The sequence below is a fragment of the Balaenoptera borealis genome, assembly GCF_965194805.1.
Source record: "Balaenoptera borealis genome assembly, chromosome: 19".
Lineage (NCBI taxonomy): Eukaryota > Metazoa > Chordata > Mammalia > Artiodactyla > Balaenopteridae > Balaenoptera > Balaenoptera borealis.
This window is the reverse complement of record NC_138878.1, coordinates 20,349,025-20,376,137: the sequence shown is the minus strand read 5'-3', so window position 1 is coordinate 20,376,137 and position 27,113 is coordinate 20,349,025. Positions and strand designations below refer to the sequence as shown.

The following is a 27,113-nucleotide window of genomic DNA, read 5'->3' as shown; positions in this document are numbered from 1 at the left end:
GGCAAAGGTGTGTGAAAACAACGTACTTACACAACAATAGTCAACTGATATCATATACCTTTGTAATGAAGTTAGGAGGATATTTAGGGAAAAAAATGTTGACATAAGTATACTAATGCTGAAAAATGCATATCATGTATTATTATGTAGGGAAAAAAGCGGACATCATTTTACGGTTGCCTTTTTTAAAGATCAAAATACATGCCAAGAAAAAGTCTGGAAAGCTATAAAATTTAGCAGTGATTATTTCTGGATAGTATATTATCAAGTTATTTTATTATTTCAAATTTTATTTCTGCTTGTTTGTATTTTATAATTTTCCTACAAGGAATATGTATTAATTATGCAGTAGAAGAAACTTATAAAATTCTTTGCAAATATATTTTACAACAATTACCATGGCTGTGATTAAAATTAAACTTGAAGTACAGTTTGTCCTTTTCTATTCACACTTTCCCTGGAATACTAGATTGATGAATTTATTTTAGAGTTTTTCTCTTCTGAAGATCATTGTTATTTGATTATGGGGTAAACAAAGATTTTTAAAGAAAATAATTAATTAGAAAAGACACAAGCTCTATATTCATAATATATAAAGTGTTACTACACGAGACAGAACCCTTTAAACATTCAAACATTTTAGTTCAATTCACTTATTGCTAGAGTGACCTTGGGCAAGTCTCTGAATCTTATGATGTTTCATATTCTTTCCTCATCTAGGAAATGGGGATAAAAATATCCAAAATGCCTACCTCCTAGGGCTGTTTAGGAACTAAGTGGAACAATGGCCATTAGCAGGTTTTATAATCCAATGAAGAACTACATAAATGAGAGGGGCTATTCTCAGTATTTTTTTCTTTGCACTTTTCTTATTCATTACATGTTCCTTGTGTTTTTTAAAGATGCCATAAGTCTAATATTTTCAAAGTAAATGCATCTCAAAGCCTGGGTGGATCAGCTCTTCATTTCCCCAAACAGCACCACTCTTGATATTATTAGCCCAAGATGGACTCATATGTTGAAGAGTTATCCAGTGTTCTACTTTCCTGCTGCCTGCTGGGTTGTCTTTGAAGCTTGGGCTGTAGAATGGAGTAAGATAAAAATGAAATAAAAGGCTTGTGTGTATTAAGATGGCTTCCCCTCTTATATTTTTAAAGAGGCCGAACGCTTGTGCCGAGTTTAGGCAAACACAATCCTGATTATTTACATGGCATAATGGAAGTAAGCACTCAAGGAGAGAGAAATCTGATGCTTTTACTCAGCATGCTGTAAACCAGTATCTCATGTTTTCTATGGAAAACAGTCTCAACTGGGAAATTTGGTAACTCAGTAGGCTATTAATAGGATGTGGAATGTGATTATTCTTTTTGGATCACTTCAATATGTAATTACTTTTAGGATCTGGTAGAAAGAAACTCTATTAAATGATAATTATAGGACTGTATTTGCTTTAAAGTTTTGTAATAGCTGTAAACATGGGAGTTTTCATTAACTGTTTGCCATAGTTAATAAAGTCATTTTTCTTAAAAAGTAGCAATTCCCTGCAAAAGTGGTAGCTCCACAAAGGATTAGTTTCTTATAGGAAAGGGCAGGGGAAACAGATTGTGCAGTAGGTTGGCTTCTCCATGGTAATATAATCTCCTTGAAAATATAGATGGTGTCCCCGAAGTACTGTGACAAAGTGAAATATTTATAAGTCCCTAGAGAACAATAGGTCTTAGTATAATGTTTTCAGAGGGTAAACAGCAACTAAATATTATTGCACACATAAAAAGAAGACAAGGCAGGTGATGGAGGCAAAGTTGGCAAAGAAAAGCCTAGAAACACCAGCTGTTTCAGGACGTGTCCAGCGATAAACAGGGATATTGCCAGAAATACATCCAGCAGTTAGACCTCAAATGTAAATTAGGGATTATATGAACACACAGATATAAGGATCATAATGAAATGCTCAAATCAGTCCAAGAAATAATAATAAAGTATGCCAGGTCATATCCCCCCAAATCCAAGGAGCATGGGGCACAGTGGTTCAGGCTGCAACCTCTAGCCTCTGAATGTCCAGGTTTAAAATCTAGGTCTCGCTCCCACATGGTTGATTTACTTAATGGCCTGTCCCTCATTTTCCTCATCTTCAAAATGGGAATGATAATAATAATCCTTACCTATGATGCTGCTGAGAAAATTAAATAAAGTATGGGAAGGATCTTGGCACGGTGTTTAGAACATAGTTACTGGTATGTGTAATATAGATAACATTGATAATGGTGATGGGGAAAGTAATATTACTTATTAGATTAATTTAAGATCCTATAAACCCAATCTCAGTCATCAAGAAAGCAATATATCTATAACCTCGTACATAGCTAGCATGTGTCTAATGAAAACGTGTTCAGAAGGACGACATTTTATTCTATGTCAAATCATGGCATTTGTCTTCCTGTTTTTACAGACCTGCATTGTCACAGGCTTATAGGAACAGGTGCAGGCCAAAATAGTCTCGCCAGGAGTCAAGAAATTTATTTTTTGATCTTGGCTCTGCTATACACTTTGTCAAGGGACTGCATCAGTTTGGGCCTATACTACAACAGCAACAAAAAACAACTACTTCGAATAATTTCCAAGTCTAGAACCTCCTTGACTAATGAAATGAGAAGTAGAAATCACATCAAATTTTGCATGTTTACAGTGGAGAAACAATGCTTTATTCATGCCCTTCAGGCAATAATTCCATAACTACCTTTAGGTATCAAGCTCTGTACCCAACCACATTGCATTAAAACTATGCTGGGAAGGGAGGGACAGCTGAAAGATTACATTACCTTACAAGGTTGAACTAATCTCTTTTAATGCTTTACTTAATATCAATATTCATAAAGCCATGCTTCCCCCTAAGGATGTATCAACCTCTTAAAAAAAAGATAAATGAAGTTGTTTACGTATTGACCCTGTAAGCCTCCCCACTTGGTTTTTGCACTGCTTCGTGAATATCAAAGCCAACAACAACAAAAAAAGTAAAATAAAATTAGACCCACTTATTCCTATGCACCAAGAGAGCCCACATCTCAAAATAAAGGTGGCATTATTATTTCTTGTTTGTTCTTCAACAGAAAGGCATTATTAAGATTAGGGGAAATACTTGTGCTCTGCAATGTAAAAGCCATTTATTTTCCATTTCTACTTCTCTGAATGCACAGGAACCTTGGTACGAACCTCTGTTGTCTCTGACTGTGAAATTTGGATTGTGAATGATTTCAGGGGGTAGACTGAAGATAAATCTTGGTCCATTGGCTGTGTCATCCTTGTCATCTGCACTAATTGTAACAATTGGCTGAAAGAGAAAGGTGGCCCATAAATAAATCATGCTGACATTGGCACATCATTCATTCAAAAATTCCTGGCTGGCTGAGAAGCCTGATTTTAATTAGAGAACATAGCTCCAGAGCTAAACCAGGGCTCTGAAGCCTTCTTGGGCAGTGGGAAGTATCTCCAGGTGATGCTCTCAAAACCGAACTCTGTTTCTAAATGCTTATTCATAGCCAAGGCAGAGCAGCGTTACCTGGTTAGAAAGTGGCTTGGTCTGGTCACTCTCACAGATGAAGCCTTCATAAGGGGCAGCAAACTTGGGAGCATTGTCGTTGACGTCAAGGACCCTAATGGCCACAGGGACTTTGGCTTCCTGATGCCGGTTGTCTGAAAGGAGAGGATTGAGACAGTAAACATGTGCAAGGGAGGAATCCATGTTGGTCCAAGGTTACTCTTGGGAAAAAGTGAGCTCCAGCCACTCATTCAGGCCCTGCGGGGAAAGGCACTGTTGGCACAAAAATCACCTAAAATCCAAAGTATGCCAAATCCAATGTGAGGGGGATGTCCTAGAATAAAGGTCAACATTAGACCAGTAAGAAATAAACCACTTTTCCCTTTCTGTTGAGGTTTAATTCTAAATGCTTATAACGGAGCCTGGCCCCCTCAGAGTGTAGTCCACAACAGCAGTTCTCCAAGTGGGATCCCCAGAGGAGCATCAAACAATTTGGGAATTCATTGAAAGTGAAAATTCTCAAACCCAACCCAAGACCTGAGTTAGAGGCTCTGAGAGTGGGATCCAGAAATCTTTGTTACAACAAGCCTTTCATGATAATCCATTGCATGATCAAGTTTGAGAACCACCGGTCTATAGGTAAAAAAGAACCCACAAATCTTGGCTCTAAGGATTCTGCTGCTCTGGGTTTAAACAAAACTGAGGATAAAGTGGGGAATCTTTCAGTGGTGGTTAAGAGTTTCAAGCTGCTACAGGCTATCAGCTCATGTGCCAAGTCTGTACCCAGTTCTGCCAAAGAAAATGAAAACATCTCTATTTGCTTATATGTCTCCCTAGATAGACGACCAAAAATAAATTTTAAAGATTGAAAATCATGTTTAAGACTAAAAAAAAATTGTTCTATCTCAGCTGTCTGTTATTTTCCAGAATATATAGAAAGTCTCAAAGAATAATATTTGGTAAAGTAGGATCAAAACCCTTACGATAATACTTACGGATTTCTGCTGCAAAAACTGATATGTTGAGCCAGGCAGTTTCTTCTCTATCTAAAGGTTTTGTCGTTTTAATAAAACCATCCTCTGGATTAATAGTGAAAAACCTGTCCAGGTCAGTGTGACGATCAATTGAATACCTAAGCAGAATGCAAATGAGGCAATTAGACCAAGACATTCCAAGCAGCTTAATATTTGAATATTTTCTCCATGCTATATTTAAAGCAACTTTTTCAATGAATTGCTTGAGCTAGGTTTTCTTTTTAATCAGATTTACTTTTCAAACTTCATACATTAATCTTTTATAGAAATCATTTTGCTACATTGGAATTCTTTATTCAGGACAATGAATGAAAGAGCTGTTTGGCATATTTGATTGAGAAATGGAATAATATGTTGCATATCTGAATGAGAAATGGAATAACATGCTGCATATTTCTTCGTATTTACTACAATCACCCACCATCTGAATATTTATGAACCTGCATTTGGGAAGTGGGTTTGCCTTGCTCCCAAACTACTCAGAAGGTCACAAGTGTATGGAACATTTGCCAGATTTTTGCATATGAAATATTAAATAGTCTTAAGTTATCATCACAGATCATTTACGGTACTAAAAAATCAGTTTTCTCCTTACTTAAAGGAAAATGCTAACTATATTTTGAATAAATTTATTCAATTTATTTGGTTTTAGGGGTTCTCAGGTAGCTTGGTTCTGAATTCCATTGTGAAATATGCAAAGAGGACTTGGCCATTCATTTGTAGAGCATTCTCCCCACACTTTAATGACCCCAGGCTGAGCCTAACAGCATAGTTGGAAGGTTTCAGCTACTCCTGTCCACTAGAAAAATTTCCTTTTTCTAACAAAAGACAAAAGAATTTCCAGAATATTATGGGGCAAGGTGAGGTAGAAGATGGGTCAAGAGGAGTGGTGTAGTAACGTAAAATAACCTGCCCAGGATAAAGTTCTGGAGACCTGGCTTTAATAAGTGTTGACAGTTGTCCCATGGCATCCATGGGGGATTGGATCCAGGACACCTGAGGATACCAAAACCCATGGATACTCAAGTCTCATATAAATGGCATAATATTTGCATATAACCTACACATATCCTCCTGTACACTTTAAATCATCTATAGATTACTAAAATACTTAATACAATGTAAATGCCATGTAAATAGTTGCTTGTGTGCCACAAATTCAAGTTTTGCTTTTTGGAACTTTCTGGACTTTTTTTCCCGAAATATTTTGGACCTGTGGTTGGTTGAATCCATCGACATGGACTCCATCAACGCAGAACGCGTGGACACAGAAGGCCAACTGTACATATGTCTGAAGACATTCATTGAGGGCCATAAAACCAAAGAATATTAGAGAATATTAGCAAAGACCATGGATGTCACAGAGTTTAGTCTCTTCAATCTACACACGATGGGATTTGCAAATGGTCTATTATCTCGCTTCTGGGGGAGCCAATATTAGAACCTGGATCTTCCAGTTCTAGATCATGTTCTTTCCAAAAGAGAGGAATTTAGTGCAGAGCAGCACTTCGCAATATAGAAAACATAAGCTCATCCATGATATCGCTGACTTCACAGCTCCCTATGAGAATGGAATGATGAGTCCCCTTCCCCAGTGAGGAAAGAGAAGATAAACTATCACACACCTCATAAATGTCAGTAGAGGCTCCGTGACTAAACCCTCAGCAGAGCTCTATGTGAAAATAAAGAGAAAATAATAGAATATTTTGTCCCTGCCACTAGGGAGTTTACTATCCAGTTGACATGACAAGACAGGCTCACAGGAAGAAAGATAATTAACAAGTATTATTCTATAGAAGTGAAGCGCATGGATTTTGGTTTTGTAAAGTCCTAGGTACAAGTTCTTGCTTGGCTACATATACGCTGAGTGATACTGGAAAAGCCACTTAAGTTCTTTGAATTTCAGCTTACTTATCACTTAAACTAGAATATTTATAGTAACCTAACTTTTAGGTTATCCGTGAGAATTACATAAAATGATAGATGTTGAAGATGCATAACCTAGTGCCTCACACATAGTAAACAGAACAACAAATATAGCTGCTCTGATTTTTGTTGTTGTCGCTGCTATTACACACTGTGGACAGATCAAATGTCAGTCTACAGAGTATGACTTTCATACTATAGCCAGTGAAAAATCATGAAAGGCTTTTGATCATAGGAACAAATAAACTGATTCAGACTATCAGGGTGATGAATAAGATAGGGTGGGCCAGGTGGTCTGAGCTAGTGAGAGTGAAGGAAGGAACAGAGGAAACTTAAGGAGGTGATGTATTGATAGTTTTTAAGGAGTGAGGTGATAAGAGAGTGAGGTATAGAAGCGACAGAGGGAATAGAAGCCTATGTGATAAAGACAGAACCAGTAGGACTCAGTTGATATTTGGAGATCTGTGGGAGGCTGGGAGAGTCCTTGAGAGTTTCTAGCCTGAGTGTCGCAGAGAGGGAGACATTGGGAAATACAAAGTCAACTTACCAGGAAGGAGAGGTTGAATTTCCACTAGGACTATGCTGCCACACCAGGAGAGCAAGATTCAACTTTATCAGAGGTTTCACAGAGTCAGGGGTATAGTCGGTCTTTTTTTTTTTAAGTATGTCACAAGAAGTATAGGCTCAAAAATATGTTTTTAATGAATGAGCCAGTGAAGGACAAAGGAAGTGGGTAAAAATGCAGAGCAGACAGCAGAACAAGTACAGAATTAGAATCAGGGAGAAAGATCAGCCTAGAGTCAGAAAATTTAGAGCATTAACTCAATTCAATCAGTAGCATGGACGGAAACTCTATAGATAAGTGGACAGAGAGAGAGAGAAAGTCTGAAGTGAAAGGCTGAGTGTCAGGGAGCCCCCAGTGCCTGGACTGAGATCTCAGACTAGTGGAGACACCGGGTATGTCTGAGGCATGAAGAGGTCACTGCCAGTGAAGCTAAGAGGAAAGAATATTTCAGGAAGGCAATGGTAAATGAAAAGGTCTCTAATGCTAGAGTCTGAGAAGAAAGCTGCAGAAATTTCGAAGCAGCTAAGAGTTTGGCTGACACTATAAGGCCCTCCTACCCAGTATGTTTAAGGACACAAATGTCCTTAAAGGTGAAGATAAGCACTCAGGAAAGTAGGTAGTCTGGCTAGGAGACCCACTGAATAAAAAACTTTAAAGGTTATTCTATGAATTGTTTGGCAATTCTAAGAATGAGGACCTGAGTGGGTGAGGGGAGTTGGTTCAAGGGCCATAGTGAGCATCTTTGGATAATTATAGACATGGAAAATGGCTCCATGCACAGAATAGCTTCCACTGAAAATATGACCCAAATAACCAATCACAGATGTGGATCCTTGGAGATAACGAGGTGCCAAGGAAATGAGCAGCTGTTCCATGTGTTTTTACATCATCACTCTTCTAAAAAGCTGCTAATGCACCTTGATATTCTAGGCCAAAGCTAACTCATTTAAAATTCACACCATGAACATTTCTGAGTAGTTTAAAGGTGTTACCAAGCTCCTCAGTCGTTACCTGATGTATCTTCTTGCACAGAGAGCACGGTACTCAAACCTTCCTGGGAAATCTTTCCATTAGTGGCTGCCCAGTGAGAGTAAACCGCTCATAGTGGACTCAAGGCAGCTCTGGACTAAAATCCAGTCTCCAATACTGACTGGTCATGTGACTTTGGGTAATTCACATCATCTCTTTGAGCCTCAGTATTTCCATCTATTGGATCCTAAAGTGATCACAGCCTCGAGGGTGTCTGAGGATTAACTTAAATAACTTAGTGCAGGGTTGTCTGGGGCCAAGAAGATGCTCAATAAAGGGTAATTTCCTTCCTTTCTCCCCAAGGGGGCAATGTTCAAAGACTTAAAGGCAACTGAACAGCATTTACATTTGGGACTTCCTTCTGCTCTGTCAGCATTTTCTTTGGTATAAATAGAAAAACTCCATTGTCCATGGCAATTTTTTTTCATACTCAGATCTATTTACTTTTCTTCCCAGCTTTATTGAAATATGATTGACAATTTAAAAAGTCTGTATTTAATGTGTAAAACGTGATTTTTTGTTTGTTTGTTTGTTTGTTTGTTTTTTTATACTGCAGGTTCTTATTAGTCATCAATTTTATACACATCAGTGTATACATGTCAATCCCAATCACCCAATTCAGCACACCACCATCCCCACCCCACTGCAGTTTCCCCCCCTTGGTGCCCATATGTCCATTCTCTACATCTGTGTCTCAACTTCTGCCCTGCAAACTGGCTCATCTGTACCATTTTTCTAGGTTCCACATACATGCATTAATATACGATATTTGTTTTTCTCTTTCTGACTTACTTCACTCTGTATGACAGTCTCTAGATCCATCCACGTCTCAACAAATGACTCAATTTTGTTCCTTTTTATGGCTGAGTAATATTCCATTGTATATATGTACCACTTCTTCTTTATCCATTCGTCTGTTGATGGGCATTTAGGTTGCTTCCATGACCTGGCTATTGTAAATAGTGCTGCAATGAACATTCGGGTGCATGTGTCTTTTTGAATTACGGTTTTCTCTGGGTATATGCCCAGTAGTGGGATTGCTGGGTCATATGGTAATTCTATTTTTAGTTTTTTAAGGAACCTCCATATTGTTCTCCATAGTGGCTGTATCAATTTACATTCCCACCAACAGTGCAAGAGGGTTCCCTTTTCTCCACACCCTCTCCAGCATTTGTTGTTTGTAGATTTTCTGATGATGCCCATTCTAACAGGAGTGAGGTGACACCTCATTGTAGTTTTGATTTGCATTTCTCTAATAATTAGTGATGTTGAGCATCTTTTCATGTGCTTCGTGGCCGTCTGTATGTCTTCTTTGGAGAAATGTCTATTTAGGTCTTCTGCCCATTTTTGGATTGGGGTGTTTGTTTCTTTAATATTGAGCTGAATGAGCTGTTTATATATTTTGGAGATTAATCCTTTGTCCGTTGATTCATTTGCAAATATTTTCTCCCATTCTGAGGGTTGTCTTTTCGTCTTGTTTATAGTTTCCTTTGCTGTGCAAAAGCTTTGAAGTTTCATTAGGTCCCACTTGTTTATTTTTGTTTTTATTTCCATTACTCTAGGAGGTGGATCAAAAAAGATCTTGCTGTGATTTATGTCAAAGAGTGTTCTTCCTATGTTTTCCTCTAAGAGTTTAATAGTGTCCAGTCTTATATTTAGGTCTCTAATCCATTTTGAGTTTATTTTTGTGTATGGTGTTAGGGAGCATTCTAATTTCATTCTTTTACATGTAGCTGTCCAGTTTTCCCAGCACCACTTATTGAAGAGACTGTCTTTTCTCCATTGTATATCTTTGCCTCCTTTGTCATAGATTAGTTGACCATAGGTGCGTGGGTTAATCTCTGGGCTTTCTATCTTGTTCCATTGATCTATGTTTCTGTTTTTGTGCCAGTACCATATTGTCTAGATTACTGTAGCTTTGTAGTAGAGTCTGAAGTCAGGGAGTCTGATTCCTCCAGCTCCGTTTTTTTCCCTCAAGACTGCTTTGGCTATTCGGGGTCTTTTGTGTCTCCATACAAATTTTAAGATGATTTGTTCTAGCTCTGTAAAAAATGCCATTGGTAATTTGATAGGGATTGCATTGAATCTGTAGATTGCTTTGGGTAGTACAGTCATTTTCACAATGTTGATTCTTCCAATCCAAGAACATGGTATATCTCTCCATCTGTTGGTATCATCTTTAATTTCTTTCATCAGTGTCTTATAGTTTTCTGCATACAGGTCTTTTGTCTCCCTAGGTAGGTTTATTCGTAGGTATTTTATTCTTTTTGTTGCAATGGTAAATGGGAGTGTTTCCTTAATTTCTCTTTCAGATTTTTCATCATTAGTGTATAGGAATGCAAGAGATTTCTGTGCATTAATTTTGTATCCTGCAACTTTACCATATTCATTGATTAGCTCTAGCAGTTTTCTGGTGGCAGTTTTACGATTCTCTATGTATAGTATCATGTCATCCGCAAACAGTGACAGTTTTACTTCTTCTTTTCCAATTTGTATTCCTTTTATTTCTTTTTCTTCTCTGATTGCCGTGGCTAGGACTTCCAAAACTATGTTGAATAAGAGTGGTGAGAGTGGACATCCTTGTCTCGTTCCTGATCTTAGAGGAAATGCTTTCAGTTTTTCACCATTGAGAATGATGTTTGCTGTGGGTTTGTCATATATGGCCTTTATTATGTTGAGGTAGGTTCCCTCTATGCCCACTTTCTGGAGAGTTTTTATCAGAAATGGGTGTTGAATTTTGTCAAAAGCTTTTTCTGCATCTATTGAGATGATCATATGGTTTTTATTCTTCAATTTGTTAATATGGTGTATCACATTGATTGATTTGCGTATATTGAAGAATCCTTGCATCCCTGGGATAAATCCCACTTGATCGTGGTGTATGATCCTTTTAATGTGTTGTTGGATTCTGTTTGCTAGTATTTTGTTGAGGATTTTTGTATCTATATTCATCAGTGATATTGGTCTGTAATTTTCTTTTTTTGTAGTGTCTTTGTCTGGTTTTGGTATCAGGGTGATGGTGGCCTCATAGAATGAGTTTGGGAGTGTTCCTTCCTCTGCAATTTTTTGGAAGAGTTTGAGAAGGATGGGTGTTAGCTCTTCTCTAAATGTTTGATAGAATTCACCTGTGAAGCCATCTGGTCCTGGACTTTTGTTTGTTGCAAGATTTTTAATCACAGTTTCAATTTCATTACTTGTGATTGGTCTGTTCATATTTTCTGTTTCTTCCTGGTTCAGTCTTGGAAGGTTATACCTTTCTAAGAATTTGTCCATTTCTTCCAGGTTGTCCATTTTATTGGCATAAAGTTGCTTTTGTACTAGTCTCTTAGGATGCTTTGTATTTCTGCGGTGTCTGTTGTAACTTCTCCTTTTTCATTTCTGATTTTATTGATTTTAGTCCTCTCCCTCTTTTTCTTGATGAGTCTGGCTAATGGCTTATCAATATTGTTTATCTTCTCAAAGAACCAGGTTTAGTTTTATTGATCTTTGCTACTGTTTTCTTTGTTTCTATTTCGTTTATTTCTGCTCTGATCTTTATGATTTCTTTCCTTCTGCTAACTTTGGGTTTTGTTTGTTCTTCTTTCTCTAGTTTCTTTAGGTGTAAGGTTAGATTGTTTACTTGAGATTTTTCTTGTTTCTTTAGGTAGGCTTGTATAGCTATAAACTTCCCTCTTAGAACTTCTTTTGCTGCATCCCATAGGTTTTGGGTCGTCGTGTTTTCATTGTCATTTGTCTCTAGGTATTTTTTGATTTCCTCTTTGATTTCTTCAGTGATCTCTTGGTTATTTAGTAACGTATTGTTTAGCCTCCATGTGTTTGTCTTTTTTACGTTTTTTTCCCTGTAATTCATTTCTAATCTCATAGCGTTGTGGTCAGAAAAGATGCTTGATATGATTTCAATTTTCTTAAATTTACTGAGGCTTGATTTGTGACCCAAGATGTGATCTATCCTGGAGAATGTTCCGTGCGCACTTGAGAAGAACGTGTAATCTGCTGTTTTTGGATGGAATGTCCTATATATTTCAATTAAATCTATCTGGTCTATTGTGTCATTTAAAGCTTCTGTTTCCTTATTTATTTTCATTTTGGATGATCTGTCCATTGGTGTAAGTGAGGTGTTAAAGTCCCCCACTATTACTGTGTTACTGTCGATTTCCTCTTTTATAGCTGTTAGCAGTTGCCTTATGTATTGAGGTGCTCCTATGTTGGGTGCATATATATTTATAATTGTTATATCTTCTTCTTGGATTGATCCCTGGATCATTATGTAGTGTCCTTCCTTGTCTCTTGTAACATTCTTTATTTTAAAGTCTATTTTATCTGATATGAGTATAGCTACTCCAGCTTTCTTTTGATTTCCATTTGCATGGAATATCTTTTTCCATCCCCTCACTTTCAGTCTGTATGTGTCCCTAGGTCTAAAGTGGGTCTCTTGTAGACAGCATATATATGGGTCTTGTTTTTGTATCCATTCAGCCAGTCTATGTCTTTTGGTTGGGGCATTTAATCCATTCACGTTTAAGGTAATTATTGATATGTATGTTCCTATGACCATTTTCTTAATTGTTTTGGGTTTGTTTTTGTAGGTCCTTTTCTTCTCTTGTGTTTCCCACTTAGAGAAGTTCCTTTAGCATTTGTTGTAGAGCTGGTTTGCTGGTGCTGAATTCTCTTAGCTTTTGCTTGTCTGTAAAGCTTTTGATTTCTCCATCAAATCTAAATGAGATCCTTGCTGGGTAGAGTAATCTTGGTTGTAGGTTCTTCCCTTTCATCACTTCAAGTATATCATGCCACTCCCTTCTGGCTTGCAGAGTTTCTGCTGAGAAATCAGCTGTTAACCTTATGGGAGTTCCCTTGTATGTTATTTGTCGTTTTTCCCTTGCTGCTTTCAATAATTTTTCTTTGTCTTTAATTTTTGCCACTTTGATTACTATGTGTCTCGGCGTGTTTCTCCTTGGGTTTATTCTGTATGGGACTCGCTGCGCTTCCTGGACTTGGGTGGCTATTTCCTTTCCCATGTTAGGGAAGTTTTCGACTATAATCTCTTCAAATATTTTCTCTGGTCCTTTCTCTCTCTCTTCTCCTTCTGGGACCCCTATAATGCGAATGTTGTTGCGTTTAATGTTGTCCCAGAGGTCTCTTAGGCTGTCTTCATTTCTTTTCATTCTTTTTTCTTTAGTCTGTTCCGCAGCAGTGAATTCCACCATTCTGTCTTCCAGGTCACTTATCCGTTCTTCTGCCTCAGTTATTCTGCTATTGATTCCTTCTAGTGTAGTTTTCATTTCAGTTATTGTATTGGTCATCTCTGTTTGTTTGTTCTTTAATTCTTCTAGGTCTTTGTTAATCATTTCTTGCATCTTCTCAATCTTTGCCTCCATTCTTATTCCGAGGTCCTGGATCATCTTCACTATCATTATTCTGAATTCTTTTTCTGGAAGGTTGCCTATCTCCAGTTCATTTAGTTGTTTTTCTGGGGTTTTATATTGTTCCTTCATCTGGTACATAGCCCTCTGCCTTTTCATCTTCTCTATCTTTCTGTAACTGTGGTTTTTGGTCCACACGCTGCAGGATTGTAGTTTTTCTTGCTTCTGCTGTCTGCCCTCTGGTGGTTGAGGCTATCTAAGAGGCTTGATGGGAGGCTCTGGTGGTGGGTAGAGCTGCGTGATGTTTTAATATACGTATACGTTGTGTAATGATTACCGTAATCAAGCTAATTAACATAGCCAGTGCCTCACACAGCAACCACTTCCTGTGTGTGTGTGTGTGTGTGTGTGTGTGTGTGGTGAGAACACTTAAGATCTACTCTCTTTGCAAATTTCAAGTCTACAATACATTATTATTAACTATAGTTACCATGCTGACCAATATCTCCTCATTTTCCCCACTCCCTAGCCCCTGGCAACCAGTGTTCTACTCTCTGTTTCTATAAGTCAGACTTTTTTAGATTCCACATATGAGTGATATGCTATATTTGTCTTTCTGAGTCTGGCTTATTTCATTTAGCACAGTATCCTCCAAATTCACATATGTTATCACCAATGGCAGGATTTTCTTTTTTCAGGCTAAATAATAGTCTGTTTTCTATATATAATATACACATATATATATATATGTTTGTGTATATCTATATCTATATCTATATCTATATCTATCTATATATATATATATATATATCTCACTATTTCTTAATCCATTCATCTGTCAACCAACATTTAGATTGTTTTCATATCTTGGCTATTGTGAATAATGCTGCATTGAACACGAGAGTGCAGATACCTGTTCAAGATGCAGCCATTATGGAAAGCAGTATAGAGATTCCTCAAAATGTAGATGGAGGCTGGATTTGTTCTGTGGGCTGTAGCTTATTAACCCCTGACCTAGACAGACACATCCCTGGCCCTCTTTGACTGTGCCAGGGACAACACAGTGTAAGCTGTCATTGTGATGTATGGTGAGAGCTGTGAGGTGGAAGCTGCATTTGATCCACCTTAGGGTGCCCTGGAAGAATCCCTAGAGGAGGTGACACCTAGGTGGAGATGGGAAAAATGAGTACCATGTGGCAAGTTGGAAAGGATGAGAGTGAGATCTCCAACCAGAAGGAAGAACACGCGAAGGTCAGGAATTAGAAGAGGACAGGAAGTAGCCCGTCTAGCTGCAACTGAGAGTCTGATGACAAGGGAGAGTAAGACAAAAAGCAGGAGAGACCAGCAGGACACAGCAGGAATTGGGGGGGAGGAGCTCGAAGAAGAGCCTTAAGCCAAGTAAGAGAATTGAGACTATTTTGGAGTAGGGGACAATGGGAAACAATTTGATCAATGATTTTTTTTTGTCATTGTTGCTGTTTAACTGAAGTATGATGTGATGTTTGGATGTGCATTTTAAAACACTCAGTCTGGCTACAGGATGACGGAAAGGTAGGTGGGAGATTGGGGGCAGGGGGACCATGAGGAGGCAGAGGAAGGAATCTAGGCAAGAAGGGAATTAGGGGAGTGGCCATGGAAAAACAAACACCTACTAGAACCCAGTCCAGGGCAGGTTTCAGCCAACTTTATATTTCTGCCCTATATGGGCATGCCTTGAATCTGTGACTCAAGCCTCCTTCTCAGCCTCTTTCTCATCACCCTCTCATCTTCATCGTCAATCTCCTTGGTCATTAGCTCAGGTTGGGGAGCGAGGGAGACAGGGTTCTAAATGGCTTTTCTAGCTTTCTTGTCTAAGTCACAAAAGTATATTTGTGATAATAAAAGCATCCTAAATTTGAGGGGCACTTTGTTATCTCTTCAAAGTGCTCAGCAGTTAGATAGATAGACAAAGCTTGCCTTCTGAGCCTCCTGTTCACTGTCTGTGTCTCTTTGGTTAAGTCACTTTGCCGTGCAGAGCCCCAATTTCCTCTTAATTTAAGAGATAATAATTCCTAGAAAATAACATTGAGGGGATAAATTGGATTATATATCTGACACCCCTAGTACAGTAACTGGAGCATAGGAAGGTGTTCAATAAATTAGAATTACTGTTATTATTTCACAATCATTATTTATACTTCACCACAGTTCTCTGAGACAGGCAAAGCTAAGGTTTACATCACCTAGTATACATCGGGAAATCTGCTCCAGAAATTTTGGAGCTTGAACAAGTCTATCCAAAGAGTTGGTGCAGAGGTGGAGTAGAACTCATGTCTTCTAAGTCTTCATCTTGTTTACATTGAATGATATCTTGGACCCTTTTTGAGACTGAAGGACCTGGTTCCTATAGGGATTTCCTAAGACCTCTTGCCTCCGGAATTCCCCATCCAGGATTAAAAAATAAATCTCTCTGTACCTTATCGGGCTATTGGCAGCATCAGGGTCTTTGGCATGCACTCTCCCCACCACAGTGCCAGCAGCTGCATTTTCTTGGACTTCATGGATATAACTCGGGGCCAAGAACATGGGGGGCTCATCAGCATCTTCCACTGCAATCTTGACCGTCACGGTGTCTTTGAAAGGCCCGTTGCTGATGAACTTTGGGTCGATGTGCACGTTGGCTGCCTCTACCTTCAAGCTGTATGCTCTTTTGGTTTCAAAATCTACAGGCTGGCAAGAAAGAAGAGAAGATTGACAACCAACTCCTTGAAAGAATAATGGAAAAGAAAAACCTGATTGTTCTATAGGGCACCATGAATAGTTGTTCAAAGAGAGAAAATCAGTGTTTATTCAATATCCAATTACCTGAGCCATTTGGTTAGAAAATCAGACAAATCAATTGCTGAAACTTGGAATGTGCTTAATGGGTAATTCTAGGAGCATGACAGACACAGAAGGACCACATCATCGAAAGTGAACCACATTCTATGAACACACTAAGGCTGCCCAATTCAGTCACTAAAATCGTTTAAGGAAAGGAATTAAGACATTACAAAAATAAATGTTATAGCCCATTCTGAAAAGTACTAAGAATCTTGGTGATAAAAATAGTCAATGAATTTCAGGCAAAGAAAAAAGCAATGTCTTGTTAGATGACTGCTCCCCTCCACACATACACACTTCTGGCTTAATCATATTGATAGTCTCATTTTTAAAGTTTCTGACCATGTAGCATTTCTCAAAGTCTGGGACCCTTACCAGCAGTGGCCCATACACTGACTTAAGGTGGTTTATGGGTAATTTTGCGTGGGTGGGTTTTTTGAATGACATTATCCTAATTACTGATCCTATTATTCCTTTTCCAATTCTTCCATTCCCAAACACGTCAAGGACATCTCAGTATACTGCTAACTTTTAACATACCTGTTATGCTTCCTGATCTCCCTTTCAAGAGACTATGATATAACTCTCTAGCTAGAATGTAATGACATCGTTTTGTTTTGACTGCATTCATTTTTAGGTTACCTCCTACTTATGGCAAGTGATATAGTACAGTGTGAATACTTCCCTGTTAAAAGAATACATATATGTAAAAAAAGTCCATTTAAAGAAAAACAATTATAAACAATATAGATTTTACACAGACAGGAAAAAAATATTAAGAAGCAGCATTTGAATGGCTGTCATTTTTAAGAAATTGATGGTAAGCACTCCCTAAATCTGAAGGAGACAAGGTTCTGTGACTCAATCAGTAAAGGGTGAAAAGTAAAATTATAGAAGAGAAACAAGCTTTCCTGCCTAGGAAACAGAACTTTCTAATTAGCACTCTGGATGATACTGAACTCCCACATGTTTGGAGTGTTGGGTCTTTTAAGGCTAGCATCTGCCTGCCATGTTGTCATCATCTGCCTGGTATTATTTTGAATGGGCATATAATCATAGGGCTTAGTCCTAACCTAATTCTCCAGCACTCTAAACTGAGGATGATTCCAGTTTCAGGAAGGTTAAACGCATTCAGCACCCTTGACACTTTTTCCATCATTTTTCCACCCCCATCTCCCCAGAGTCAGAGAACACTCCCTTTTCCTGAAGCAAAATCTGTCACCAGCTGCTCCGACATTCCGGACTCAGCAGCATCTTTGTCCTTCACTGGGTTACTGAGCAGCAGAAAGAAATGATATTTATAGGCTGAAGGTATGAGACTGCTGCAATTCCTCAAAAATCTCTGCTATTATTCGACAAAATTAAAACATGAATATGATATTCTGAGACCAGGTAAGAAGAAATTTTCTGATCTCAGATAGCCTGTTGATTCTCCCAGAACAGAAAGTTTTGAACTTGGTTTAGACATATACCTAAGGACCCAGAGCATTGTTTCCACTGGAAAGCCTTGTTGTTGTTGAAGCCAGTATAGTCATGCTGCAGTTTGACTGATACTTTTTGAATCTCAAGCGAAGCTCCCCAGATCTCTGCAAGTGTTTGTCTGGGATGCCCTTTCCTAGTTTGGTGAGATTTTACTGTCTTCTGGTGCTCATCCCAGGCTTGTGAGGTCCTCCCCATCTCCCCCAGACAGATTTGTGTGGCCCCTTAGTTGCCCATCTGCAGTCCCTCATCCCCCACCCCAGCTAGGTGAGGAGCATCCCAAAGGACTCTACTGAGTCTTGTTGATCTTTGCTGATCTTTGCCTCCCCAGTGCCCAGTAATGACCGTACCAAGTGATCACATGTACCAATCATTGCGACTGAATGGGAAGCAGAGTTGATGGATGGACAACATTTAAGCATTTGCCTACAATTTATTCCCTGCCTCCTTCCAAAAGGGATTTAAAGTAGTTTCCCATGTGAACCTTTATATCCATGTTATGAGTAGTTGAAATAAAGCTAAATGAGGCAGCATACTACTTAAGCCATAAAAATCTCAATACCCCTGAGTTTACTAATCCCACCTCTAAAAATTCTCCCTGGGGGATTAATTCAACAGAAAACCCAAACAAACAATATTCAAAAATGCATGATGTTTAGATATCATAGAGGGCTTATATTTAATCATGGGAAACATACACACAAAACACCAAATCCAACTGTGAGATTTTATTAAGGAAATAATGGTCCATCAATAGGATGGGATGTTATGTAGTCATTAAAAATAATTATGTATATTATATAGCAGCATGTAAAATGTTTATGATGTGCCATTAAGTTAACAAATCAGATCACCCTATGACTGCAACTGTGTTAAATGTTACACATCCACATCTATATACATGTGGACAGAGAATATAAAGAAATAATCAGGCATAAAAGTGGCTTTATTAAAATTATTATTTTAAAAATATTTAAAATGCCTTCTAATGCTGCTCTCACACTGCTTTACAAGCAGTTTATTTGTTTGAAAGTAAATACCTCAGAAACTGTGCCGGGATCTCTCAGTGATAATTGGAGTCCCACTCGGTCAAAGGTGCTGCACGATTGGATTTTCCTCCCCAAGTCTACCAAGCCACCTACAAGTCTCATCTTTATTTTGCTAACCACACAGAGATTGTCTCAATATCCTGAAGGCAGCTTCTCTCTCTCATGCACCATTATAATCCTGACACCTACTGTGTCTGACACAGAGTACTCAAGAAATATTTATTGCTTTCTAAGCTATTCAATAAATGAATGACTCTAGCTCCTAAATAACTCTTGAATTCTTCACCTCTACCTCTTTTGCCTTCTTCAGGTCTTTGTAATTCCTCCCTTGAATTCCAACAAGATTTCTTCAACTGGTCCCACTGTATCCATCTCAAAACCCTCAAGACTGAACTTATTCAAGTTTCTTAACTGTGTCCTATTTCCCTCAACACCAGTCCTTCGTGAGCTCATTTTCTCTGACCTTCCTCTCCTTATCTATCTGGTAATTTCCTATTCATCTATGAAGGCTCAGCTCTAGAACTGCCCCCTGTAAGCAGTCATTCATGACCCATAGTCACAGATCTTATCATACTTTATCACAGTTGCTTCTCAGCTGGGGAGTGATTTTGCTGTACCTCACCCCAGGTATGTTAGGCAATGTCTAGAGCTATTTTTAGTATCACAACTGGTGGGGCTGGATGTGTGCTTACTGACATCTAGTGAGGAGAGGCCAGGAATGTTGCTAATCACCATACAATGCACAGCCCTGCCCCTACAGCAAAGAATTCTCTGTCCTGAAATGTTAATAGTGTCAAGGCTGGGAAAACCCCCTCTATGTTAATTGTCTTTTCGCTTTTAACTGTCCTGTTAAATTGTGATCTTCTTGTGACCAGGACTCTGTTTCTTCAGTTTTAGATGTCCAGCCTCTCACAAAGGGTGTGCCTGACAAATAATAATAACTCAATAACTCTTGGTAGAAAAAGGTTGAATGAATTAAGGAATGAGTGAAAAAACTATATTAAAAAATATTTTTAAAAGACAAAAATATTTTCACGGATCTCTCTATATGTTTTTATATTATTAAATCATATATATAATGATTTCTATAAGGATCCATCATTTTACTCTATTAAATTCACCTCTCAATATTTTTTTCCTGCTGGACAGTTGGAACATTGTGTTATAAGCTTAAGCAAATGTTCTTTTACAAATTAAAGAACATCTTACTCTGTTTTAAACCTAAACATCAGTGCTTTATAGAAGATTATTCCTTTGCCCGGAAGAAACACATTGAATTGGGGGAAAATGTGCAAATTAATCATATGCAGAGAGCTCATGTGCGATGTGTTAGTTCCATGGGGTGATTTACATGTTTCAGATTTTAGAGACACAGTGTGTGTTTATACCCTGAATACATTGAAAACAGGTGACAACCTAAGCATAACCAACTACCCAGTTACTTGAACAGCAAAGGATGGGAGGCAGGAATCGCTGATGTCACTGCTCATATGTCAGTGGCAAGCAGGAGGGATAGAAATGTTAATTAACAAAGCCAGTTGACAGCTCTATGCTACACATAGTCACACAGCTACTTTTCCAGAGGAGACACCAGAAGTGATTACCCCAGCCCCTTGTGACTGGTGATTAGGCTTCTGTGGCTACACCATTCATCATCACTAATGTTGACTTTTCCAAGTATCCAGAGTTCACCCCGACTTCCATATTCTTTTATTGACAGTCACTTCTACTTTCTCTTTGGGTCCCCTCATATTTCCCCCAAACCCAACAATGCTTCCTTATGTTGTGAAAAGTCGGCTTCCTAGAACACCTCTCTCCTTGCTCTCCTTACTGAAAGGTTCCTCCCAGGCATCTCCCTCGGCCCCACCCTTGCCTCCTCTCCAGCTACTGGCCTCTTTATTGATTCTTCAAATTAATTTTTTTTATCAGTGTTCCAGGCCAATCTTTTCCATCACACCAAGGAGCTTAATATTCATGTTACAAAACCAAGTTGAAAATGCATACTTGATTAAAACCAAGGTAATTCCATCATCCAATTCAGATTTAATACTCCATATACTTTGATGATGGAGAAGTGTTGATTTCTCAAGTGGTAAATCAGGGGTAAAACCGTTTTAGAATATACTGTAACTGCTTCTTTACCTGAAAGTGAATCAAATCTGGCTCTCTTCTATAACCCCTTTCTGGTCCGTCTATTTGCAAAACGTCTAGAGTGGGAAGATGTTCTAGAATACACTAAGTTTGAATTCCATGTCTTTAAATTGCTAGCTGTGTGATTACAGCAGGGTCAAATTATTTAATCTGTCTGAGCCCCAGTCTCCTCACAATTAAACTGAGGTATCATTGCTGACTGGGATAATAACATCTACTTTATATGATTTTTATCATGTAAGATAAATGAATGCTTATAAGAGGCTCAGGCTTTGGCCAATATTTAGAATTGAGTAAATGTTAGATTTTTTTAAACAAAACAAGAACAAGCAATAATCTCATTTTTGTAGTGAATTAATCTCAGGGACACATTTTTAGCAACAATTTAGCTGACTATGAGGGAAGGCCCATTATTATTGCTTCTCAGGTTCAGTTTTGAGGGAAAATCAAGCAGAGGATTTGTTTAAGTTTCATAGAAGGTCCAGCAATGTAATGGACCTTGGATGTTTGAGATAAGAAAAGTTCCAAAGAGCCTATATTAACAGACTCAGCTTGGCAGAGCTAAAGAGGGAACTTCTTGTATGCTCAGGGCTGTCTCTCCAAAATCTAGATTTATCTAGCTATCTTTCTTTCCATGGGGAAACTGTGCCAAGTCATATAAGAACTAACTAGCAATCTCAGGGCAGGTATTATCACTCCCCCTTTTTTTTCCCAGTTTATTGAGATAAAATTTACATACAACACTGTCTAAGTTTAAGGTGTATAGCATAAAAATTTGACTTTCATACATCAGGAAATTATTACCACAGTAAGTTTAGTGAACTGCCATCATCTCATATAGATACAAAAGAAAAAGAAAAGGAATTTCCTTTTGATGAGATCTCTAAGGATTCACTCTCTGAACAACTTTCATATATAACATACAGCAGTGTTAATTATATGAATCACAGTGTACATTGCATCCCTAGGACTTATTTATCTTATAACTGGAAGTCTGTGCCTTTTGACCCCCTTCATCCAACTTCCCCTCCCCCTACCCCCCCGCTTCTGACAACCACACATCTGGTCTCTTTTTCCATGAGTCTATTTGTTTGCTTGTTTTTGAAGTATAATTGACCTACAATACCATCTTAGTTCCTGGTGCACAACATAGTGATTTGATATTTCTATGTATTTCAAAATGTTAAGTCTAGTTGTCATCTGTCACCAGACCAAGATATTACATTATTATTGACTATACTCCCCAAATCATTCAAAAACTAACCATCAAACTCAGGCAGGCATCATCGGCCCCTTCTGCCAGCTTCCTCTGGAATACAGTTCTGTTATCTCCCCAAAGCTCAGAGCTCAACTGCAAAGTCAGGTCCAGCCCTCAGTCGTCCATATTCTCCTTTCTTTAGCCTTCAACTCCCTGTTTCCAGCAACGGTGCCTCGGCAAGGCAGGCCACACCACTGCCATATCTGATTCCTCACCCTAACTCACCTTTTTCAGTTTCACCACGCCCTCCTGTGTTTCATAGTCCGTTGTGATTTCAAACAATTCCATCCCATCTCCATCAACAATATTGTATGTGACTAAGCCATTTTCTCCAATGTCTGGGTCTTTAGCCTTCACTCGTCCCACTTCCTCCCCGGGGACAGCTGCTTCTGACACAGACATCTGGTATACGCCTAGAAGAAGAAGACATCTATTTTTATTTTCCCTTTTATTTGGCAGCTGTAAGACTTTAGATTTCATTGAATCTCAATAAATTTCTCAAAGGGTTTGACATTGAACTTTCTATTGATTGAAAACATGAAAGAAGTGAATGGATGGGAGGAAGATCCCACATGGCTTGCTTGTCAAAGAAATGTTTTCTGCAAAGGATGATGAAACAATATCAGGGTCCAGGGTGGTAGGGTGGGGTCACCTGTCACATGTGAGAAAGGAAAACAATGCCCAGTTACATTTCCCATCAGGAACTGATGGAGGGCCATGTATACCTTCACGCATTCAAAAAAATCAAAACTTCTTTTTACGTCTTTGGAATGGTCCATAAGTTAATTCTAAGGCTCACATATGGCACTGCCAGGTGCCCAGAAAAAGAACACCCTTCCCTGTTTAAAAGCCTTCCGTAGCTCCATATTTATTTTAAAATCAAATGCAAGTTGTATCCTTCATGGTCATGATCCTTCCAGCTGTATATCTGACTTTCTTCTTACTTTACCTCCTTCACCATTTGATTAACTGATACCTTATATGGAAAAGCTTCTCATAGTGTGACATTTCCATATAGATTTGTTTAATATGTATCAGGAACCTAATATATGCTAGGCACTGTCCTAGCCTTTGGTGACTCAGGAGTAAATGTAAGAGTCAAGATTCTTTCCTCATTCTAAAGAGAAAAAACCCCAAATGTATACATACGCTGATATCATTGCTAAGAAGGAGAAAAATAAAGTGCAGTGAGGGACAGAGGATAATGAAAGAGTGTAAGTGTGACTGTGTATAAATGTATGTTGTGTGTGAGTGTGTTTGTTCATGTGAGTGTGTGTGAATGTCCCCTGAAAGGACTGGGCCAGACAAATCATGTGACTACCTGGGGATAAAAATTATAAACAAAGCAAGCAGCAAAATTGCAAAAACCCTGAAGTGGGAACACAGTGAATACATACAGAACAGCAAGACCACAAGTGTGATTGCAGCCTTCTGGTAAGGGTATATAGGGGGAGACTGGGGCCCAACTGTGCACAAAGGGCATTGCAGGAGATGGAAAAGACTTCAGGTTTTCTTTAAACTTGGTGGGAAGCCACTGAAAGGTTTTCAGTAGAGAAGTGAGATTTGAGATAATCTTTTTTTTTTTAATAAGTATTTTAATTAATTAATTAATTTATTTATTTTTATTTTTTTTGTTTGTGTTGGGTCTTCGTTTCTGTGCGAGGGCTTTCTCTAGTTGTGGCAAGCGGGGGCCACTCTTCATCGCGGTGCGCGGGCCTCTCACTATCGCGGCCTCTCTTGTTGTGGAGCACAGGCTCCAGACGCGCAGGCTCAGTAATTGTGGCTCACGGGCCCAGTTGCTCCGCGGCATGTGGGATCTTCCCAGACCAGGGCTCGAACCCGTGTCCCCTGCATTGGCAGGCAGATTCTCAACCACTGCGCCACCAGGGAAGCCCTTGAGATAATCTTATTTGCATTATCACAATTCAAAAATATTCTCTGCGAAACAACGTAGAGAAGCAAGGGTTGGAAACCTGGCCTCTACCACTTTCAAGCCAAGTGGTCTTGGGCAAGTTACTTAAGCTCTTTAAGCTTTAGCTTCCCCTTATGTGAATTTTATCAGTTCTAATACTCTGTCTACATTTATCTGTTGGGTTGGCCAGAAAGTTTGTTTGGGTTTTTCCATAACATCTTTTAGAAAAACCTGAATGAACTTTTTGGCCAACCCAATCTATTGTTTGGCTGTGAATACTTTCAGTTCAGATCCATATTTAACTTAAACACACCATGCCCTCCATGGTAAAGGACAAGTGGGAGGTGGGAGCCTCTGCAGATAATTACCAATTTACATGAAGATTTAGAAAAACCTACTCCCAGTTGATTTTCTCTAAGTCTTCGTCAAGTTCATAGCTGTAAAACTGGTATCTTCACAATAGTGACGTAACTTTACTCTGTGATTGTATGTGAGCAGGGGCATTAATCACTACCTGCTAATAGTCCTGCATGGCCTTTTCCATCCAGCATACCAGCCAGCTTTAGAGTGGATAATGGAGATGCAGTTTCTTAGAGCGCTCTGTGAGGCTTAAGCTTATTGGGGATGCTGAACCTTGTGGCTGACCGGGCAGGGCAGTCTTCATCTCTGTGGTGACTTTAGGAGAACTGGCTGTTGCCTTGCAATCCTCTATCTCAATGTCTCCCTTGCATAGATTGTTGTCTTTGGATTCCTTTGAGTGACCATGCATGGTGCCTTCCTGGGGCCATACTTGGTGGCCTTCCCTGTTCTCTCATTTATACAAAGTGCCATCTCTCTGGCAATAAACTCACAGTCTCTACCAGCTGCCCTCCTCGTCAATGAAGAAGACACTTTCATGGTGAACTCCCCGAGAACTAGCAGCAGCAGCATCACTACGATCACACTGTACCTCTGTCTATACTATAACGTACACATAACAGATCTGTGTACAAAATCTGGCTTTGCCGTATCCTTCGGGCAAGTTACTGCACCCTTCATGGAACTCAGTTTTATCTGTAAAATGGAGGCTCTCGTAGAGATCTGTAATAGTAGTAACTATTCACTAAAGGATGGTAGTCATTTTAATTATGATTATTAATAATGACCTTTCAAATCATTTTTTCTTTTGTTTCCTGCTGCAAGCCTATCAATTTTGTAGAAGGGCCATAATCCCCTAGATAATATTGATAATAATGGCTAACATTTGTTGACAACTTATGCCAGATAACATTGTGAGATTTTACACTAGCTCATTTAGTTCTAACGACATCCTGTTAATTGAGCCCTGTGGAAGATTGTATTTTGCAAAAATAGTCCAAACAGTATCTCCAAGCCCACATGCTTTTCTTTCAACGTGACTTTAACAGTCCTTCCCTTGAAAGGTGGGGTCGACAAGAACTCCACTTACATTTGGGCAGTCTTATGACTACAGTAGAAATGATGCTATGTGATTTCTGAAGCTAGGTCACAATAGGCAATACAGTTTCTGCTTGGTGTCCTTGGGGCTCTCCTCACTTTTAGAACCTATCCAAGCCACTCCTTTGAGGCTGATATGAAGGGGAACCAACAGCCAACATTAACTTGCCAGCCATGTGACTGAGCCGTCTTGGAAGTAGATCTTCCAGCCCCAAACTGTGCCAGTTGATGCTATGGAAACAGAAACAAGCTGCCTCCTTCAGGTTTTGCCCAAATTGCAGACTCATGACAAAAATAAACGATTATAATTGTTTTAAACCACAAGATTTGGGGCAGTTTGTTAGGTAGCAATAGATAACTGATTCAGGTACTATTACATATCCAGGTTAGAAATGAGAACACTGAGACAGAGAAAGGTTAATTAATTGCTACATCACACCATGAGCACCTAGCAAAATGGATTTTCTGTTCCCAGGGCTGCAGAACATTTTATGTCTCCACTTTCTCCCACTACCTCTCCTCCACTTAAGTTTTTTGTTGTCTTGTTTTTTGCAAGAATGATATAAAGAGCCTCCATTTTTCTAGATTTCTTCTGGAAAGTTGAGTACAGCAGGAATGGGTCAGAGAAGAGTTGGCTGTGGCACCACTGGAAAGTGAAAGCCAAGCCCACCTACTTACTCTGTGGAAACTTTGGTGGGTTGTCGTTGACATCAGTCAGTGTGATCGTCACTTTGGTTGTCCCTGAGAGTCCGCCCATGTGTCCACCCATGTCCTTGGCCTGGATCACCACGTGGTACTCCTCCTTAGCTTCCCTGTCCATGTTGGGAAGGGCTGTTCTGATGATACCTGGACAGGTGAGCAGGGAACATCACAGATATTCATTGGCAACATTATAACAAAGAAGGTCTAGGCACAGGGGAAGCAAAGATGAATAGAACAGCACCTGCCCTCACAGAAGAGTCACTCCAACATGGTAATTATCATCACAAGTAGCCATACCTGGAGCATCATATAGATATATTTTCTAGCAAATTGTCATAATTATTAATATAGCATTAAAAGTTTATGTTTTATATGTTGTACTGTAAATGCAAGTAATACCTCAGCCTTCTCAGGTGTGACACTTAAAGATCCTAAAGACTGATATATTTGAGGACACACTGCATGAACATCAGTAACATAAACCCGTGCTTTTGGACTGCCAGCAGAATCTTTTGACTATCTATGCCTGCATGCAATTCTTAGAAACATTTCTATGGTCCATATTAAGTTAAAAGTAGAAGGTGATATATTAAAATGTTAATATTAATTTTTTTTAAGTGTATACCAAGTGGGTTAAAAATATATACAATGCTTATACAAACACTTACTGTCTACTATCTGCTATCACTGGAAACAATGATACGTTAATAATTGAATTCTACATCATCTCTGGATATTAGCACATTATTGGTGTGGAAACCATGCTCACTTAAATCTTTTGGGAACATATTCAAGC

At 38.9% G+C, this 27,113-nt stretch overlaps 1 protein-coding gene across 2 annotated transcripts in view; it reads right to left on the bottom strand.

Annotated features, from left to right (window-relative positions):
* The window catches only part of CDH11 (cadherin 11), a 149,874-nt gene that overhangs the window by 14,647 nt on the left and 108,114 nt on the right, over window positions 1-27,113 (bottom strand). For both annotated transcript variants that reach the window (XM_082368906.1, XM_082368907.1), the window contains 6 exons: window positions 26,294-26,461; window positions 22,474-22,661; window positions 15,905-16,158; window positions 4,531-4,667; window positions 3,557-3,690; window positions 3,211-3,328 (listed from right to left, as the gene is read on the bottom strand). In XM_082368906.1, the coding sequence (XP_082225032.1) occupies window positions 3,211-3,328; window positions 3,557-3,690; window positions 4,531-4,667; window positions 15,905-16,158; window positions 22,474-22,661; window positions 26,294-26,461 (999 nt within the window). The remainder of the gene's footprint in view (window positions 1-3,210; window positions 3,329-3,556; window positions 3,691-4,530; window positions 4,668-15,904; window positions 16,159-22,473; window positions 22,662-26,293; window positions 26,462-27,113) is intronic.